Source organism: Thunnus albacares, chromosome 8 (genome assembly GCF_914725855.1).
Source record: "Thunnus albacares chromosome 8, fThuAlb1.1, whole genome shotgun sequence".
Taxonomy (NCBI): Eukaryota; Metazoa; Chordata; class Actinopteri; order Scombriformes; family Scombridae; genus Thunnus; species Thunnus albacares.
The window spans coordinates 4,375,592-4,395,448 of NC_058113.1; the positions used below are offsets into that span (position 1 = coordinate 4,375,592).

General features: G+C 39.5%; 1 protein-coding gene across 1 annotated transcript in view; it reads left to right on the top strand.

Moving 5' to 3' along the window:
• znrf2b (zinc and ring finger 2b) overlaps window positions 1-19,857 on the top strand; it is a 37,659-nt gene that overhangs the window by 7,353 nt on the left and 10,449 nt on the right. The window contains exon 2 of the mRNA XM_044358372.1: window positions 17,364-17,459. Within this exon, the coding sequence (XP_044214307.1) occupies window positions 17,364-17,459 (96 nt within the window). The remainder of the gene's footprint in view (window positions 1-17,363; window positions 17,460-19,857) is intronic.

Here is a 19,857-nt window from a genome sequence, read left to right on the forward strand (position 1 = left end):
TTTTTCTGCTTTCAAGAACATTGTTTCCAGCAGCAGCAGCACGCAGCTGTTTTCAGCAAACAAGCTCAGCACCAGCACAAAATGACACAAAGCTAGCAGCTAGATGCTGAACATAGTGGAGCATTTAGCAGCTAAACAAACAGATAAGAAGAGACAATATTGAACTTCCATTCATCAGGTGGCCAGTGCAAGTCCATATGAATGCTAATGTTGCTTCATATCAACTTTACAAAGCTATCATATGTCAGACTTTTTAGCTTATGTAGCTGTAATTAATACATCTTTATAGAAACAGCAGTCAAGCAAGACCAACACCAAGTAATATCCCTTTAACTACAGATTTTGTGACTTTAAGATTGCTGTAGTTTTAAAAGAAGACTGGGATTGTCATTTACACCACCAAAGTTACAAAATGTCCGTCCAGCTCACTGCTTATGTTTTGGAACTCAACACAGTTCACATTTGCGTTTCAAAACATCAACAGTGATCTGGGCAGACATGTTGGGATTACAGGGCGCTAACAGGAGCTATAACAAAATCAAGGAGTGCATCTTTAAATGTACTCAAAAGAAAAAAAATGCACAAGTTGCCAGGACAAGAGTGTTGTACAGGAACATTGAAAGAAAGCTGTGTATTAGAACATTCCATGTGCCCACAGGCCCACATCTCTATGTGTTGTACACCCCCATCCTGGATGCCTCACACTGGAACTGAAGACACTCTATAAATTTGTCTGTTGTGTGGAAGCATTTTGGCATTCCAGTTCAGTAGGGAGATGGCACAGAGACAACTGAAAAGACACAGACATTGCAAGTCCTTTAAGAGAGCCTCCAGTTAACACCGACAACATGCTGAATCATGCACATGCACAAAACATATCCCTGGGAAGGTACACTGTGCCCTCAGGCTGCCACAAAAGGGTCTGGGCTGAACTCTGGATGTCTTCAAATACTAGAATCAAACCCAATCATTGAATTAAAAAAACCCAGAGAAAGGTCACATATCGGATGTGGACTTCATTTCCTGCAAGAGCACTGGAGCATACAGGAAGACAATGTCATATTCCAAAGTCTGTAACCATTACATTTGGGTTGTTTGAAGACCGTCCCTGATTAACTGTAAGCTGTAAGCACATGATGGAAATGCTTTCCTATTGTCAGTTTGTGATTTGGATGAATCGAGGAGCTTGATAACAGTGCAGCAGACTGCTTTTACCCAAATGGACACAGCTCTCAATTCTAGCAAACTTTGGATTGGGCCCAGACTGACAAATTAGATTTAAGGACCTTTGAGGGACTTTTATGCGGGCAGTGAAATATTTTATACCTGCAACTTGCTGCTTCCGTTTTCCCTGCACAAACTAATTACAGAAGGGTCAAAGGTTTAATATTTTAGTCTCAAATGTTGTACAGAGCTACAGATTCTCTGAAGCATACACTGTACATGTCTCTCTACAACTGTAGCAACACTAATGTGCATTTCATTTGCATGACTGTTTGTATGACTGCTACACAGGAAAACACCTCACAGTCACACCTCTGCAGTGTTGTAATCCTGCTCTGAGGATCATTTTAAAGATCCCCTCCACACATGTATTAAGACTCTGCTAGGAACAATTATGTGTATCTGATGTGTTTTTTCCAGAAAAAAAGTATAATTACCACATTAAAATCCTTAAAATGGCCACCGCTACCACTTTCCCCTCAAAATTCCAGAATCTATAAATAGGTAAATGTATTTCATTTCCAAAGTTTAACCACTGGCCACAAGATGTCTCCTACTTCACTGTAGAGTCCGTTCTCAGTGTTTGTGCGCTGGAGGCTTCAGGGTTCCACATCACATTAGTGTAAGTTGAATATTGGACCAGGATTGGCTTCAAAACTAGTTGTGATGTCACAAATCCTGCTCGTAGGTGGTCCACCCTTTAAAATCAGATTTTCAGTGAGCACAAAGAAACTTACAGCAGATGAATGTGAAAAGCCTTCTAGTGTCAAATTCTGCACAAGCTCAAACATTCAACTCAAGGAACAAGAAGAAAAACATATTTTCAAGTGGGGGAGGGGACTTTAAGATGAGGCATTCCTCCTATAGTGCCATTTTTAGCCCAGGCTACAGCAACGAAAATATCCATTAGATCAGGTCCAACACATTGGTGTTTAATGGCGTGGCACTGAGATGAAAAAGTGGCTAATGGTCTGTCACCCTTGTTTTAATGGCAAATACCAATTTGTAGTCGTATGCTGCTGTTGACTGCTATTCAGGCTGCACAATTAATCAGAATGCGATCACAATCTTGATTCAGGCCTCTAGCACCTCATCTCATTTTTATGTTACAACAATTCTGCCATGTTTGTTGTAGTGGGAAGAGCCGTTGCATTAAAATCAAATGCACCATATTTCTTCCTCTGCTGCATCAACAAAGTATGTGTTGCTCCACGTGACAAACTGTGCATAGGGCCAGTACATTGATGTAATGAAATGCAAAGTGGAACCGGATTCAAAGACGATGACGAGGCCTTACTTTGCAAAGATAAAGTAACACGGCAAATTTGTACAAACACATGAAATGCAAGTCAAAGGAAATCAGAGAATAACTGATAAAAAACCTGCACATATCACTTTAATTATGCACTGTGTCTTTTGTTGTCATTATGAAAAACGGACATGAAGAAATACATCTTAAATTAAGCAGTGCTACAGTATTAATTAAGAACTACAGCCCTGATATAGGTAGGTTATTACACCACCAACAGACTGCAAAGGCAGCAGTTGTCCTTGTTTGACCTGTTTGAATCAGTGCCAGCAGTCTGTTCGTGTAGAGTGCTGTAGCTCACCTTAGACAAGGTCTAATGGTTAAGCTGGAACATCAAGCAATATCAGCAAATTCAATCAGAGTCTAATCACTTGTGAAATGCACTTTTAGGTCATAATAATGTAAGAGTCAATCAGTCAAAACATGCCAACAGCTGTGAGGCTGATACCTAATCACATGCCAATTAGATCAATTACTGTAGTGCTTAGTTATTATATTAGATAGTACTAGATAGTATTGCTGATACTACTACTGATACTAAAATAGTGACGAGTCAATGAAAATTAGCTCCACGTGAACATTTATTATGAACTGGATGATGCAGATTGTTGTCCGTGTGTACTCACAGTCCCACAGACTTCTCACTTGAAGAAATCATTTTAAAAGATGAATAAGAACAAATGAGATCAACTTTTTAAATCTACTTTGGGATATCTACACTAAAACTTAATTCACATTCAGTATGACACATTTTTATAATCCTGCATAGATCAGTTATAATTTGTGACCTTGACTGAGTGTCAACTGAACAGCAGGAGGACAGACTGAAAGGATGATGTCATGTAAAAACAAACCCTTGGAGCTGCTCCAAACACAGTAAACGGTGGAATAATTCAATGACAACATGGCGATTTTACTGTGATATCTGCTTAACAGCTGGAAGCCCTAAAACACATGTGGATGAAATGCCTCCAACTATTATATGAGCCCACAGATTGTCACTAATTCAGTGTCAATAGACCAAATCTCAGCTGTCACCTGATGACATCATCAGTTAAAGTCTTGAGCTTTTTATACAGTGGATGATGATATGACTGTCCAACACGGTGGGAGCTACCTAACTTTAAAGGGTATATTCACAATTTTTCAAGTGTGTCTTAAAACAACAGTCAGGTGTCCATATGAACAGTGAAAGAGGTTTTCCTCGCTGTAATCATTCCTCCTGTTCATACTGACTATTAAAAGATCCCCTTCAAATGTGCTTTCAATGGAAGTGATGATGTAAAGCTCATATGAGACTTCAGCAGTCTGAGTGAGTCATATCAATTGGATATCTGCCACATTTACAGTCTTCTTAGCATCAAATAGTAACTAGCATTTAAAAGATATCTACTTGATTTGACTCATTTGGATGACTGAAGCGCCATATCAGCTTTAGATAAATTTTAAAATACATTTTTGCACAGAAGGAGGACTGTGGATTTTGTCCCCCATCACTTCCATTGTAAGTGCATTATGAAGGGATCTTCTAATGGTCAGTATGAACAGGAGGAATGATTACAACAAGAAAAACATGTTTCAATGTTCATTTGGTCTCTTGACTGTTGTTTTAAGACAGACTTGAAAAACTGTGAATCCTTTAATTCTATATTTTGGGAAATTTAATTCTTAATTTAACTTCAACATTTGGAATTTGCACCATTTGCAAAATGTCTTGACAGTGCTGATCTTTTAGGGAACAGAAAGTCAGAGAGTCCAAAACACAGGAAGCTATCACAGCTTATTAGCTGTGTCACACATAGGATGACCATATTTTCAAAACCCCAAACCAGTAGCCTTAAGTAGTTGTTTTCAACAGGATGGGGGACAGTTATTTCAGTACTTAGCACACTTACTGAGTGCACATTTCAACACAACACATACATCTTCACAACGCTATGTCACAAGCTGGTTTGAGTTTAAAAAGATTAGAACGTCAAAACAGTAAATCGGTCGGGTACTTTAAGCTTTTTAGTCTTTCTTCTTAGTTAGAGTTTCTTTTCTGGAGCTTTCTTTTTCTGGCAGGAGTAAGCCTCCTGGAGCTCTTTAGACAGTGGGACAGAACATGATAAACACCTATGTTAGCGCTGAAAACAAGTATCATATTATAACTATTATTTGAATTATCATGAAAACTGGGACAATTTGGTAGTGACTGTTGAAAACCAGGACATTTTAGTGTTTTACAGATATCTGTTGGGACTCGGGACACCCAGCTTGAATCCGAGACAATTCTGGACAAACCAGGACGTCTTGACACCGTAGTCACACCAGACACTTGTACTATATATAACCCTGCTCTGACAGACTATAAACTGCTCCACAAAAGAGGCATGGTTTGCAGACAGTTATGAAACAGCAGTCAGCTGTACTAGCATGTCTCTTGAAGAAACTATAAACTTAGTTGCATGGTCGGCAACTTAGCTAGCTAGCTTGGCAGTTAGAAGGCCAGTTAGCTTTGAAAGCTACTGTGACTGACTGCTACTACCATGTCTCTGGCTGGCTGGCATGTTAACGGTTATCTCCAGCTTCCAGCACTTTCTATTTTGCAAGTATGTGCAGATGAACTTGTGACTGCGTGACCAGTAATATGCTTTACCTTGACGTTAAGTCAATACTTAATATACTGTGTATTGTAAACTGCATCAATGGGACTGCATAGGTGAGTATTGGAAATAATACAATTAATCTACATAGACACAGGTGTGTACAGGCATTTAATACAATATGATACATGTATGTACTTATTGGTATGTAATAATACAAAAATATTACAGAGACTAACTGAAGTTATAGTTCTGCAAAGCTGCTCAGGTGGAAGTTCCACATTCCACAATGTTTCATACATACAGTGACAAAAAGCATTTTTTTTCATTTACTTTTGAATTTCCCATGAGATCAAGCTGTGACAATGCCTATGCCATCACTGATGAAGGGTACTGTAGACAAAACATTTGGTATGAGCTGTGTGTCTGTCTTTTTCCCGACGGTAGCTGAATTATTTCACTCCTTTTTGATGAAACCCAGCAGGAGGCCGAGGCTGTTCAAAGAAGCTGGTGGATGTTGTCCATCTGTAAAGCACAGATGGATTTGTTGCTCGTCTGTTTTCTGCATAGAGCCAAAGCCAGACTGCAGCCTGCAAAGAGGCTAGTGAAGAGACACCGCGCTGTCCGACAGTTTTTTACTTTAGCAAGCTGTCATTATGCATGAACAAGGACGCGGCGATCTGAAACCTGCTGAGAAAAAGAACACTGGGTCTTACTGGAGAAATGTCCCAACAGGTCAGTGTGACGTTACAGGATATCATGCACCGTGAAGCTGAGCCATGCTGGTGTTAGTGGCTGAGTCACTGCAGGTTAGCTGAAATCTGCCTTGATGAGATAAGCCAGTGACTACCTAACCTGCTCAATCTCACCTGCGCAGTCCCTTCATTTGAATACTGCAGCAGATGTGTGTTGCAGCATGGACGTACCAGCTGTGACGTCACTCACGGGTTTCTGAAGGGGTGTTTCGAAGCTTAGATTTGCTTTTGTCTTCTTGGGGGTCGACTAAAGCGGGACAAGTAAGCAGATCCCACAACTGCTTGTTGTGACACCTGTCAGTCATACAAACAATCACCAACACATTCTTTATGTTACACCTTATATCATAAGTCTCACCTGGACACACACTAAAGGATGACTTCACCGATTTTCAAGTCCCTATGATGAACTTTCCTCTGTCTTCCTTGTATTAAAGCTGCAAAAGTCCACCAGATGATGCAGCTTGGACACGTTTGTAGTTTTTCACCCCTTCATCCAACATTGTTCCCCAAACCAAGCTGAAATGGAGACTGTAGACTCAGAGGTTTTTTGACTGCTCTTGCAGCATTCTGGCTTGTGTGCAGCTCTCGTTTGCAGTGATCCACATAACAACCTCCAGCGTGCTGTTTGTTGTTATGAACCTTGCACACCGGTACAATATAACTGGACTCCATAAGGAAAAATGTTTTGTAAGTGAAAATAAGCCTCAATAAAGAGATATACTGCTGATCACGGCTAACTTGGTCTGTGCTAACCGACCACTCTGCTGGGAAACAAATTCACCACCTGCCTTCTGTAAACACACCATCAGTAGCCTTGGATGGGACCGTGCACAGTGCATTCTGGTTGTTGTAGGATTTTCCCCTTTAGAGCAATAAAGGAATTTACAGCCTTCTTCTCATTGTCCTCTAGTCATAGGACACGATTTTTGAAAATAATTGCACATTTCTACTACATAGATGACCTAGTTTTAAGAAATCATCATATTTACAGCAGTGAAATTCCTCTTTAAAAGTAAGAGTTGCCATTGAGACATTTAAGGAAGGCAAATTCACCTTGTATTTGGAGAAAGAGGCTGTGACTTTTTGGAATCAGTACTGAGTAATTCTTATTAGTAGAGCAGCTTTACAAGCACAGGTAGTAAACTCACTGTTTTGTCATTCAGACTTCTTGGAGCTGTAATCAGATTTGTTACAGTTAAGCTTCTAATGCAAATACTAGAATCTCTTAATAGCACTGCTACATAATCAAAGCTTTCTAGCAGCCATCAAGGTCTAAATGCAAAAGTGTTTATACTTGTGAAAAGCTTTCCATCACCAAGAAGGGCACTGCAATTAATAATACAAATGGGGATAACTGCGCACACCTTCTCTCCTCAAGGCCATGCATGGTGCTGCACCATGCAAATGATTGTGGTCTGAAATGCTAGTGGTACAGAGCCTTTATTCACTGATGTCAGCAACTGCAAACTCATCAGTGTGTAAAAAAATAGGTCTACATAGACATATAGATAACTTTTTGTATTGTTTGTTTTTTTGGTAGTTTGAACATTAAACCTCCAACTTATCAGCAACTCTTTCTCATACACATGACTGTTGTGTCTACTATAGTCGCATATGTGAGGGAGTGTGATGTGTGTGTAAGTGAGAATAAAAGTGTTAATGAGAGTAGAGTGGTGATTTATGACCGACACAGCTGCTCATAGTTTCTGATTATCATACAATCAGCTGCTTTCAACTGTTTCATTGTGTTTCAGTGCAGACAGCGTTAGCACAGCCCTCCTGCTGATAAGACCAGACGTACTACGCTGCGGTTAGTTTACTTTCCAAACTAACTATGCTAGGTTTACTGTATGTGAGTGTGCTCAGTGCCTGTTGTGGCAACACTCGTACAACCATGCCCCGTCCACATGAAGAGTCACTCTGCAGCATTTAAAGCCTGTGGTTTGTTTGCCAGCCGTCTGTTTTTATTTTTTAACCCTCCCTGCTGTTTTTCTGAAATGTCATCCATCTGCTGAAGTTAAGAAGGCAGATGATTAACAGCACACACCACCTGGTGGAACCTTTACTGTCACTGTCACTAACCACAGAGCGAGTGGAAACCCCCCAAAAGCCCAGAGAATGTTTAGGTGCTTAAAATATCTCTCACCTTATTCTGATGGAATACACTTTTTCATATATTGCTTTCAGCCCTTTCATAGCCTTTCAAAATGCCGTTTTTGGTACTACAACTGGGGGCACCAAAGTCAGAATTTTTATTTTTTTATTTTTTTATTTTCCACGTAGTGGCTTTTGAACTAATTGAGTTGTAGTTTTTTTTACTTTTAATGCATTTACTTTTAAAGAAATAGTTCAACAATTTGGGGAAAATGTTTATTTGCTTTCTTCCTAAGACTGAAATGAGATGATTGATACCACTCTAATGTCTGTGTGTTAAGTACAGAGCTGGAGGGAAACACCTAGCATGTACACATATTGCTTAACCATAGACTGTATATAAAGATGGACATAGCGTGGTGAGACGTCACCCATTAGTTTGCATTCGAGCTAGTTTCAAGCACAGAGTTGCAGCTTATGGTCAGTGGGAACTTTTCCGTTTGGAGCCAGGACCTTCCAAGGAAAGGTGAAAGGTGTTTCCTTTCACACTCTGGAAACACACCTTGCTACCTCGAACCTGATCTAACACTAGCTTACTTGGGCTAATGAAAGTTACTTTACCTAAATTGTACAAACGGGGCAGGAATCGTAATTAAGTAGCATTAAACCTACTGAAATATTGCAACAATAGTCTGACTCAGTGTGATCAATGCCCATCAGCTATACGTCTTCAAATCTTATTAATGGAGAAAAAATGATTAACTTAGTATTCTAGAGAGACGTTGAGGCTTTTTGAATGGGAGTCAGTTTAAGGTACTTCCACATTGGCTTCAGCCTCCAGCTGTGGTAGATGCTTCTTGGCCTTGACGAAAAACAAGAAAAAATTTTCAGCCGTCTGCCCAGCACTTTTATGACAGCACTTAACTCCCCCTAAAACCACAAACTGTCCAATCTAACCTCAAATAGAAACTAGAATAAACTAGATACACCATATTACTAGGCTAGCTGTTTCCACTTGTTTCCACTCTTTATGCTAAGCTAGGCTAACCACATTCTTAAGCCAGACATGAGAGTGGTATTGATCTCATCTCACTCTTGGGGAAAAAAAAGATAAATTTCCCAAAATGTTGAACTTTAAATTTCCCCAAAAAACCCTTTAAATTCATGTCTTTAACTCTTCTTTAACTCTGTGACCTAAAAATCAACTTGCTGCTTAGAGGTTGGCAGCGGATGGCCACAATTAAAAAGACCACCAACTCAACATAATGTAATCCAGTGCACTAGAAATACGATATTTGTAAAGTTTATGATGTATGCTGTTAATTCTCTCTGGATATTTGTGATGTGACAGTGTTGGACTGCATTGGAAGGTGTTTTTTTTTTTTTCTAGATCACCATACTGGGACCTGACTGGGATAGTTTGATCTTGCCACTGCTGCCTCCTGGTGCTCTGTGTTTGTGTGTGATGCTAATATTTACTGAGAGAGAGATGGGGAGACACACCACCAGACATAGGTAGAAGGTAGTGTTACATTAGCTTGACAGGAGGAAAGCCTCTCATCATTTACCCCACTTAAAGCCATTTTCCCAGCAGGCAAAAGCATATTTATTTATACCCCTCTTTTCCCCGCCCTCTCCAGCCACCCTCCCTTCTGTTCTTTTTTCACCCTACTCCCTTTTTTTTTTACCCTTTCCTAGTCCCTTGGAGTGCAGATGGCAGCAATATGAATTATACATGCATCTACAGACCAACTGTATCTCAGCTCTGATATCAATAGGGTGACCCTGAGTTATCTCCAGTATCCACTCAGCTCTTCTGCCTCTAGTTGTCTGACACAGACCAAGGAACAGGACCATAGCATTTTATCCAATCACAAATCCAAATCTGAATTGTTTAAAATCCTTTATCAAATCAGTTTAGGCTGAGCTTTTTCACATTTGTAAGTAACTTAAGTTATAAATAACTAAAACTCAAAGACTGTGTCTACAGAGAATACAGTTTTTACTGGTGATTTTTTATGAGCTTCTTGCTCCCAATACTGATGATCCTGATTGACAACTATTACTTAAAAAAAAAACACTATTTAGTTGATAAGCTTAAGGTGTATTTATTGCATGGATAAAAGTTTAACTGAGGGATTCTGACTACTGAAACTGATTTGACAGCATCACTTAGATTGTTCCACCAGTGTAGACTCACTTCTCTGCTGATCCTGTTAAACTACAAACGTGAAGTCCAATCATGATTGTAGAGTGATGTTACAGAGTGGTGCTTCTTTTGCCTCACAATCAATCCAGTCCATAAATAAACTGAGCGCAGACACTGGCTTACAAAGTGCACAACACTAGACATAGCTGAATTTCATTTCAAGGCCAGTTACTTGCAGAATTATTATTTATTACCTACAGCTGATATAATCTGCTGCAGGTGATCAAAGGTGTCATTTCAAACTAAGAAAGTGACAGTCAGTGCCAGCAGAGATGAGAAGGCTGCCACCTGAATGTACTGTTTATTGATCTTTGTTAATAAAAGAGAGGGATGAGAGCCGTATGCGGGTCTGTATGCTGATGTAGGCATATTTGAAAGGATTGGTATCGACTAAAATAAAGCTTATTAAATGCAGATTCCTTCATTACTGTACTCTGCTGTGTTTTGTCAACTTCTGCCTGCTAGTGCTGCTAGTGTGAATATGTGTGTATATATATATATATATATATATATATATGTATACTATATACATATACAGTGCCCCTAAAAATTCCACAATGGAACAAAAAAAGTAGTGTCCATGGCAACAATCCCACAATGCAATTTAAAGATTTTATAGATGCAAAAATTACAGTAGTGTGACTCTACAGCAGACAGTGATGATGCAAAATGATGATGTTTACTGAGTGTCTGAAATCTGGATTTGTTTACTATGGAGGAAAATATAGCGTGTCTATCTATCTATGTCTGTACTCGAATAAAGATCATTTGTGAAGGAAGAAACACCAAATCTTAAACACCACTGTGGACAGAGTGGACGAAGTGTTTTTGCAGTTCCCACAACTCCAATAGAGTCTTCTCTTTCTAATCATGTCGTATTCATTTCCAGTCACATTTTCCGAGTGAAACTTCCATTCATATAATTTCAATAAGTTAAGTTTATCAACTTAAAGATGTGCCAAATTTAGTAGCTGCAGCTGCATTATTATTATGTAGCACAGACCAAAGATTTCATTTATAGAAAATCTATGTAGAAAATCTATTTTAGGTAAGCAGTAAGTGTCATTAGTGTGTCTCAGTAGTTGAAATATAAACCATCAGGATCGGTTTTCATTCATAGATGTCCTCCACAGTATTGAACAGTTCACCTGCAGTGCATCACATCTAGTTTCCTCTTGGTCAGTCGTGCCCAGACACCTTAAAAAGCAACCTGGAGGAGTCCTTGAAGAGGACAAGAGGCATTTCATCTGCACCTTTCTTGCAAATGTCTGAATTAAGCTTAGTGAAAAAGGTATTTTGCCAAACTGGAACTGTATCCAAAATGAAACCATATACTAGAGCATAACCCAACACAGACCAATGGCTTCATTTATAAGAAAATCTATGTTTGATTTCTACTGGTGGTGCATGGAATAAAATAAATCAAAGTTAGGTTCAAAACACCAAAATTATAATTCATCGGAACTACCTAAAAATATTCATGATGTTGAAATTTCTTTTGTCTTACCTTGTGACTCAGTTCTCCTTGTTTCCTCTTGCTGATGCCCTCAGTTATGAAACTGCAGAAAGAGAAGTCCAGATTGATGCCCGCCCTCTGAAAGACCTGCCTACTCCTTATCCCAGCCAGTGTCCAACATTTCCTCTGCGTTTGCCTGCTTTATTTTAAATTAAGTGAGAATTAAAGTGATTCCAAGTGCCTGTGTTCATGCATTATGCATGTATGTGTTTGTGTGTGATACACAGAGCAGGAGAATGGGAGAGGTGCAGCCAGGCCGGCGGATAATCGATAAAATCATGTCTCATAAATCCCATTTATTAGCTCCGAAATGTGCTGATTCAGGGGCCGGAGGAGAGCTGAGTTAAGGACTGTGGATAATGTACACGGTACCACTGGATGCTCTCCAAACAGGAGATTAGATGGAGAGCAGAGAGATGGTGCTTATACAGTGAAAACTGAGGAATTCTGGTTGACAGTGTGTAAAGGTTTGAAGCCAAGTAGCTGTTGCATAGCCCACAGCCCCTTCAGGAAGACTTTTAGTTTGTGTCTCACAGAATACAAAATAGGAGGAAAGAGGTGATTTCCAGTTAGTGCTGGTGTATGTGCTGGAGTTGCCTGAAGTGAAAAGTATTCCATGAACTACTGCGCTATGTGTAGTTAAATTGATTTTAACCTGTCCAACACATCCTGATAGGTTTCTTGTCATGTTTTCAGAAGAATGACGTGAAGTAACACTTTAAAGTTCTGATTCAGCTCAGTGGTGGTTTGTGGGGTTGTTGTGGTCAGGCACTACTAGGCCAGCTGCGTGATGTAGTCCCTCCAGCGTGTCCTGGGTTGAACTTGACCCCTGGAGTTTCCTCCTGGGCTGGATCAGAGGACAAATACATCAGCTATCAGAAACAGCCTGAACCTATTCACTCTTCACTTTCTCTGTCTCATCAGCATGTTCGGTATCAGACAAGGTATACTCTAGGACCCTGTGACATCACTGTGAGGTGTGGTGACAGGTGCACACTTCTGCCCACATCCAACACAGCCATCAGTGATATGGGTGTGTGATCAGAGGTGAAACAGGCTTGAAACTTTCAACCAGAGACGGCAGGTTACATGTGATGTAAAATTTGTCATCTGCCACTGTGTGCAGCCCAAAATGTGTGACTGCGTGAGCTGTAGGCACACATCCAGTGTAGTCTGAACAGAGCTACATGAACGTCAGTCTTCACCAAGCTCCCAAACTGTTTCAGCAGACTCTCAATGGTTTGATTCTGTGGTCGCCTGAAATCCCTGAGCCACTAGTGTTTGTGTTCTTTTGGAACATGAAACTGACCGTCAGTAACTTTCATACTCGTGATGTGAGGATAGAGACTATAAATGTCATTATGCTGGAGATATTCTATGTAACAGTATGACGTTTTGCAACTTCCTCCATAGAGGACAGATTCCTCAGTAGTCTGCATCACAAACACTCATCTAGCTTTGTATTCTTCTATGTGACCTGCGAGGCTTTTTGCCAGCACGGTTCATCAGGGTGACAGTAGAGGGTTTATATAAAAAAAACTCTCTACACTCAGCCTCAGACACAACACAGGCATGCACACATACACACATTTTGGTCTTTTTGTTTATTCGTCCGGAACGCACGACATTTCAGACTCCACTGATCAGATGTTGGTGACATTTTTAAAACTACACAGACTGGCCCAGGGCCACTATATTTAAAAGTCAAAACTCACATTTTAGCATTCAGTCACATCTCCCACTCTGCGGCACAATGATCACGATGTTTAAATAAGTCTGCAGCTTTCCCACTCGATTTTATTTAGGCTTCTCCACCGTTTTAGAGTTTTATGGAAACCAGACTTACAAATAATTAGACAGCACACTAAAGGGGGATTTATGTGTGTGTGTTCAGGGATTGTGGCGTAGTAACACATCCGCTGTTGTAGCTGACAGCATGTCAGGGCTACAGTGGTTAGAGAGATACCAGGACTGTGTTTTTTCTCCTGCACGTCTCTAATAGTGGTGGAGATGCTGAAGAGTGAAGACAACATTAAGCAAGGTGAAGAAGAAGCCGCAGTTATCTTCTCCTTTTCAGTCACACACATCTAGCAAAGACATTTCTCCTGCAAACCACCACCACCACCATCACTGCAATATAAACATGATTACTTTGGTCATTTATTCTACAGCCAAGTCTCCTTTCGATCATAAAGTTGATGGTAAAAATACTGCAGGGAATATCATTTAAGTGTGACAGGTGTTGCAGTGGTGCTATCAACTGTTCAAATTTGATGCTGATACAATACATCAAATCCAAACAGCCCTGAAAGAGTTTGAGAGGACACTCAAAACTTTGACTTTGTTCAGATTTTCTGCAACATCACTGCAGCATTTGTAGGAGGCAACAGATTTACTCATAATCTCACCACAAGGGCCACTTAGTAGGTTTATGGAGCTTTCACTGTTATCACACAGTCTTCCTCAGCGGATGGCATTGCTCATTACTGTTTCAAGAGTGAACTTTGAATCTCAGCATATTTACTACTTATATTTATTGTTTATTCAGCCATTCATATCAGTGCAGAGAGATTTTACAGTTTTAATTCAGTAGGAATGTTCAGATCAAATTAATCAGCATCTATTTCGATAATCGATTATTTTTTTCAAGCGAAAGTGCCACAGCTTTTCATTATCATATATGACAGTAAACTAGAGCTGCAACTAACGATTATTTTCATTATTGATTCATCTTTTGATCATTTTCTCAATTAACCTATTAGTTGTTCGGTCCAAAAAACGTCAGAAAATTGTGAAAAATGTCGATCATTGTTTCTAACAGTCCGAGGTGACGTCCTCAAATGTCTTGTTACTCAGTTTACTGTCATACAGGACTAAAGAAACCAGGAAATATTCACATTTAAGAAGCTGGAATTAGGGCTGTAGCAATAACTGCAATATTGCCGCTATAGACGAGACAACCGCAGCCGGTGCCAAGCAACCGCCATGACCGCACTATGTCCACATTTTCCTTTTTGTCATGCCGCTATGCCCTTCTTGTCCAGTCCAGTGGCAACAGAGGATCCCACCTGCATTGTATTGTCTTATAACATGATATAAGGAAATACAATACAATTATAATATGATACAAGACAATACAATATAATAACTGTCAGGTGTCCAAAACGGCAGAAACCAAAGGCTGACTACCTGATAAAAAGAAATTGGGTTTTGAAAGAATTTCATAAGACACTGTGGTCAGACAATTTCCTCAAACAACAGGAAAGCATGTGACCCTGATACCATGAAAACCATCCAAACTGGCATTTTGAGGTTTTCTTATGAAAACAGTGACATGCTTACAGCTCTTCCTCTTTTGTCCTTCCTCTTCTTACTTGAAGTATAAGCAGTCAGAAGGGATGCGTTCCTCTCTGTCTACAGGCCTTCATCAGAGCATTGTGATTTTTAACATCCTCATTAGATTTTTTTGTTGCTGTTGTTTTTGTTTGTCCACCTTTCTTCAGTGTTGTTTTGGGAAATTTACCAGATTCATTGTTGGCCTGGAGGCAGCAGATGTTTCAGACCAATGCTACTTAGTCGTTTTAATTCACCATTTGTTTTCATTGTTGCTGTAGATATGAATCCCCACAGAGGAGCAGCAGAGTTTGCTGTTGGGCATAAAGGAAACTGAAAGACATACATTGCTCCAGGCTTAAATAACACTTAAGTCATTTGTGTTTACATATTCCAGCCTGCGCTCAGAGAAATATACTGTCAGAGTTTTAACGCTGCCAAGAGCAGGTATGAGCTCAGACAGAAATGCATGAGGACACACACACACACAGCAATTTAATTTCCTGGAGAGAGCATCCCAAACAGTTTACAGGATGAGTCATGACAGCCTCACAGGCAGTGTGCAGCTTTGGCTTTTAGCATTTTTCAGAATGACTTGTGGAGTCGTGCAGAGCTGCGATTCATCCTCATCTCTCTTTCAAATAAATACACCTAGACTACACATTCCTAATTGTCAGCAGATGTATCAGCTGTGTGTGTGTTCATAGGTTAGACAAAGCAGTAGAGAGCCTGCTTCTGGCTGCACTATATTTATCCCATCAGTATCCCAGCATGTTGCAGATTGACATGACAGATTTGACCATTGTAGAAAGCTGCGCACACAGCACGCACACATTTACATGTGATGACGGTCACCTGTCAGTGATACATGCCACTCTGCCCCCTGCTGCAGAACTAGTTTGCTAACAGCTCATGGATGATGGGCGAGGGTTCCCGTGAGGGTAATCTGAGGCAGAGGACACAGTGATGTCAGTGGAAGCTGAGGGATTTTCTATCGTGTCAGAGATTGTGACAACATAATTGTGATGGAGATTGAAACAAAGGGATAATTGGAGAGGGAGGTGTAGCTGGAAACATTTAGGGACGATAATGTGTTTCATAATAATTATCTGTGACCATCTCATATAAATAAGTCTGTTTTTATACTTACATCATTGATTGATACAATGGAATAGTGATTTAACCCACAGCCGGAGAGCAGCATCTGTTTCTGTGTGTGTGCACACTTGTGTCGTTACTATTCCGTGCACATGTCCCCACTGGTATTTCATGTCTGACACTTACTATATTTAATATGAAGAAAAGGAGATTTTTGTTCTTCTACTGCAAATAGGTCAGTGCATCAGAGAAATCAGCAGTAAACAGTCACATGCTTTGCTGTCACTGTCTGATGAAATTTAGTAGTAATACAATCCAATTACATGAACTGTTAATAGTGATGGTAATAATAATCTTTATTTGTAGAGCGCTCATAAATCAAGTTACATCGAAGAACAACTAAAACCCAACAATAATAAAAATAAATGGAAAAACTAATCAACATTTTATATTATCAATAGATGAAATTACTATATGTAATAAAAAAAAGGTGCCGTCTCTAGTGACAACCCCACAGAGAATTATCATCCCACTCTGCAGTTTCTCTTCAGCTATATGGAGCGTTTTAGCATCTTTCAGCTCATTGTTTTGGTTTTACAGCCTGCTGCTTTAATGTTTTGGTTCAGTCTAACAGCATTCATCAGTTCTTGGTTGCACATGTTCCATGTAGTTTTCTCAGGAGTTGGTGGAAACCAAAACAGAGCTAAAAGGAGAGTGAATGTTGCTCCGTGTCTGCTGGATGTGTAAAGTTAGCAACAGTTTGCCAACAAGTTCACCATATCAACTTTACAAGGTGATAATAAGTGATTGTAGTGTTTACTTGCTTGTTTCTGCTGCCACCAAGTGGCCAAAAAAAACTTGAAAGGTATACAATAAGATAAGAAAAGGTCAAGTTTTAAACATACTGCTTGGTGTTTCCTCCTCAGGTAGTGATGTGTTTCAGATTTGTTGGAAATCAAATAGAAGATCTGAGTCACCAGCAGTTTCTAGCGTACTGATGTAAGATAGAAACGGGAGAAAGCACCACCTTCAAAGTACTGGTGACCAGTGGGAATGCTGGGTAAAAACACCAAACACAGAGCAACTGGTGCTGAGGAGAGAGGGGGATAAAAATGAACTTGAGAACTCACTGTTCAGCCTTTTTATTGTTGTTTCAGCCTTTGAAACTGTTGATCATCTCTTATTGTCTGCTGATCATTCCTTTATTCATTGCTTTGTCTCTCTTCCATCCCTCCAGGCTTCAAGTGCCCTGTGTGCTCCAAGTTTGTGTCCTCAGATGAGATGGATCTTCACCTGGTCTTGTGTTTAACCAAACCCAGAGTCACATATAACGGTAAGACTGACCGCTTATTTTTAAACTCTACAAATAGATGGCAAGACCATACAAGCCTGGCCAACAATACTTATATATACTTATATATATATATATATATATATATATATATATATATAAGAATAACTCTGCTTGTGGGAAAACTTCTTAGCTGCAGCACAGTCAGTAAGCAAATCAAACTAGAACATAAACAGGGACAAACAAAATAAGTGGAAATTGTGTGGACTGGACTATGATAGTGTGCAAAATAAAAAAAGTGCTGTCATACTGAAAAAATCACATCAAATGATAAAAGTTGACAATTACACTCACTTCCTTCTAATATCCATAATCATCTTGTTCAAAATATGACTAACTTCCCCATGAAAGTAGACTATCATAGCTCTATGGTTATGTCCCTGTCAAATCTTGTGTCATCTCAAAACTTCTAAACTGTAATATTGCAGTGGGGGATGCTTCTCCTATTTGTAAATGATCTCTCATGTCAAATTTAATGGTTAATGTGATCGGGGGACATTTTATAGCTCTGCAAAGTGTTTTTGGTTGTTCCCTCTATTAAAGTATAATTACACAGATCACATTACATTTACACGCTGCATTGGACACAATCAGGTGTTCTTGCAGAGTTTACAGACTGCTGAGTCAGATGGGCCCACACCTGCAGAATGATTCCTCCAGTCAGACATGTGAAATGTGGATTTTTGAGAGTTTTAAAATTCTGGTAACAATATTTGCTGATATTCCTCTTTCAACATAAAGCTATGGTATAAACAAAACAAGCATTTTTGTTAAAGATTTGGTAATTAAAGACTTGTGACTAACATCTGTACAGTATTGAGCAGAACATTTTACAGTTAAATAAACTTGGTTACTGCGTTATGTCAGATATAGTTTTGGTATTTCTTTTCCGCAGTTACTTTTTAGGTATCAGTCAATATATAGCCTAAATTGGTAAAGATCTATCTGTGATCAGCTGAAGTCTGCTGATGTTATTAGCCGTAGAGATGCATCGATGGGGCTCTGTCTGCCTCAGTAAAGACAGAAGTAATCAGCAGTGTGTTCAGTTTTACAGATAGATTGTGCCTTGCTCACTCTAAAATGGGGATATACTTGCTTTGATTCCCCACATTGGTTGTGTCATGGATGGTTTAAGAGAACTGGACTGGATGGTCCAAGGAGTCCCACTCTGGCCACTGGGGGCTTGGGTTGGTAAAGCTACATGTCCACAAAATGCAATAAAACCCTTGAACTGTGTGGGCAGTTTGTTGGGCTGTCGCTTTCTATTCGATCTGTTATCAGGTCTGTCAACAGGGTCTGCTTTGTACTCCAGCTGGATGTGCTTCTAAAATGCTGGCTTTGTAAAACACAACTGGTCACTCCTGTCAGACCAGATTTCGGTTACTGTTAATTGAGTGCAGGACAGGAAACAGCTGGAGCTAGTGTGGCCAGCTAACAACAATATTGCACAAGTTGAAACATGGTGTGTCGACCGCGTACATCGTTTCATCAAACATTTTGTCGTCATGACCCTCTATTATTGACCTTACATTCACTGCAGCCCAGCAGCATCCCACCCTCTCTGACCAGCAGTGAATATGTCTCACTCTGTTCCTCACAGAGTGAATGGGGAGTGAAATCCAGTGTGACCACAACACAGCGTAGTTTAGGATTGACTACATGGATCGTGTTTGAATTCATTCAAACAAATTATGTTTGTCTAAATCTAAAACATAATTAAACATGATTTTTAGATTGAAAGAAGTCAAATTTAAAACCATGTTTATTTATGTGTACATTGGAAGTTCTCAATGCTGGTGTCAGTCAGGGATGATTGACCCTGATCTGCCCACTAGTGGATACACTTTTTGGTAATGCTTTACTTCAATTTTATACAAATTTACTGGAAATTTTCAGAGTAATTTGCAGGTATTTAAAGGTTAATTTTTAGGATATTTCACAGAAAAGATGGTGTAATTTTGGACAAATTGGCACAAAAATGGAAAAAAAGTGTTAAGTTGACTCAGTTGGTTTTTTTAAGAAACAACTGCTAATAAATCATTGACACACAAACTACATGACGAAACGTTTTCTCTTGTCAGTCAAAGAATTGTTAAGAATCTACTTTATTAAGAATTTTTGCAAATTAAGAACTACATGTGAACTTAGATACATTGAGTGTGTACTTACCAACTAAACTTAAAGCTGGAGTGCTGGACTTTTGTCTCCCCCTCTGATGCATGCTTACATCATAGCTACGCTGTAGCCTACTCCCTCAAAAATCAGATAAATTGCTTTTAGCGTCACAAACCCCAAAAATTACACAACACAGAAGACTAAAAATATATTAGAGTGAAAAACAAATACATCACAAGCCTAACCTCTTCCTGTGCTTCGAATC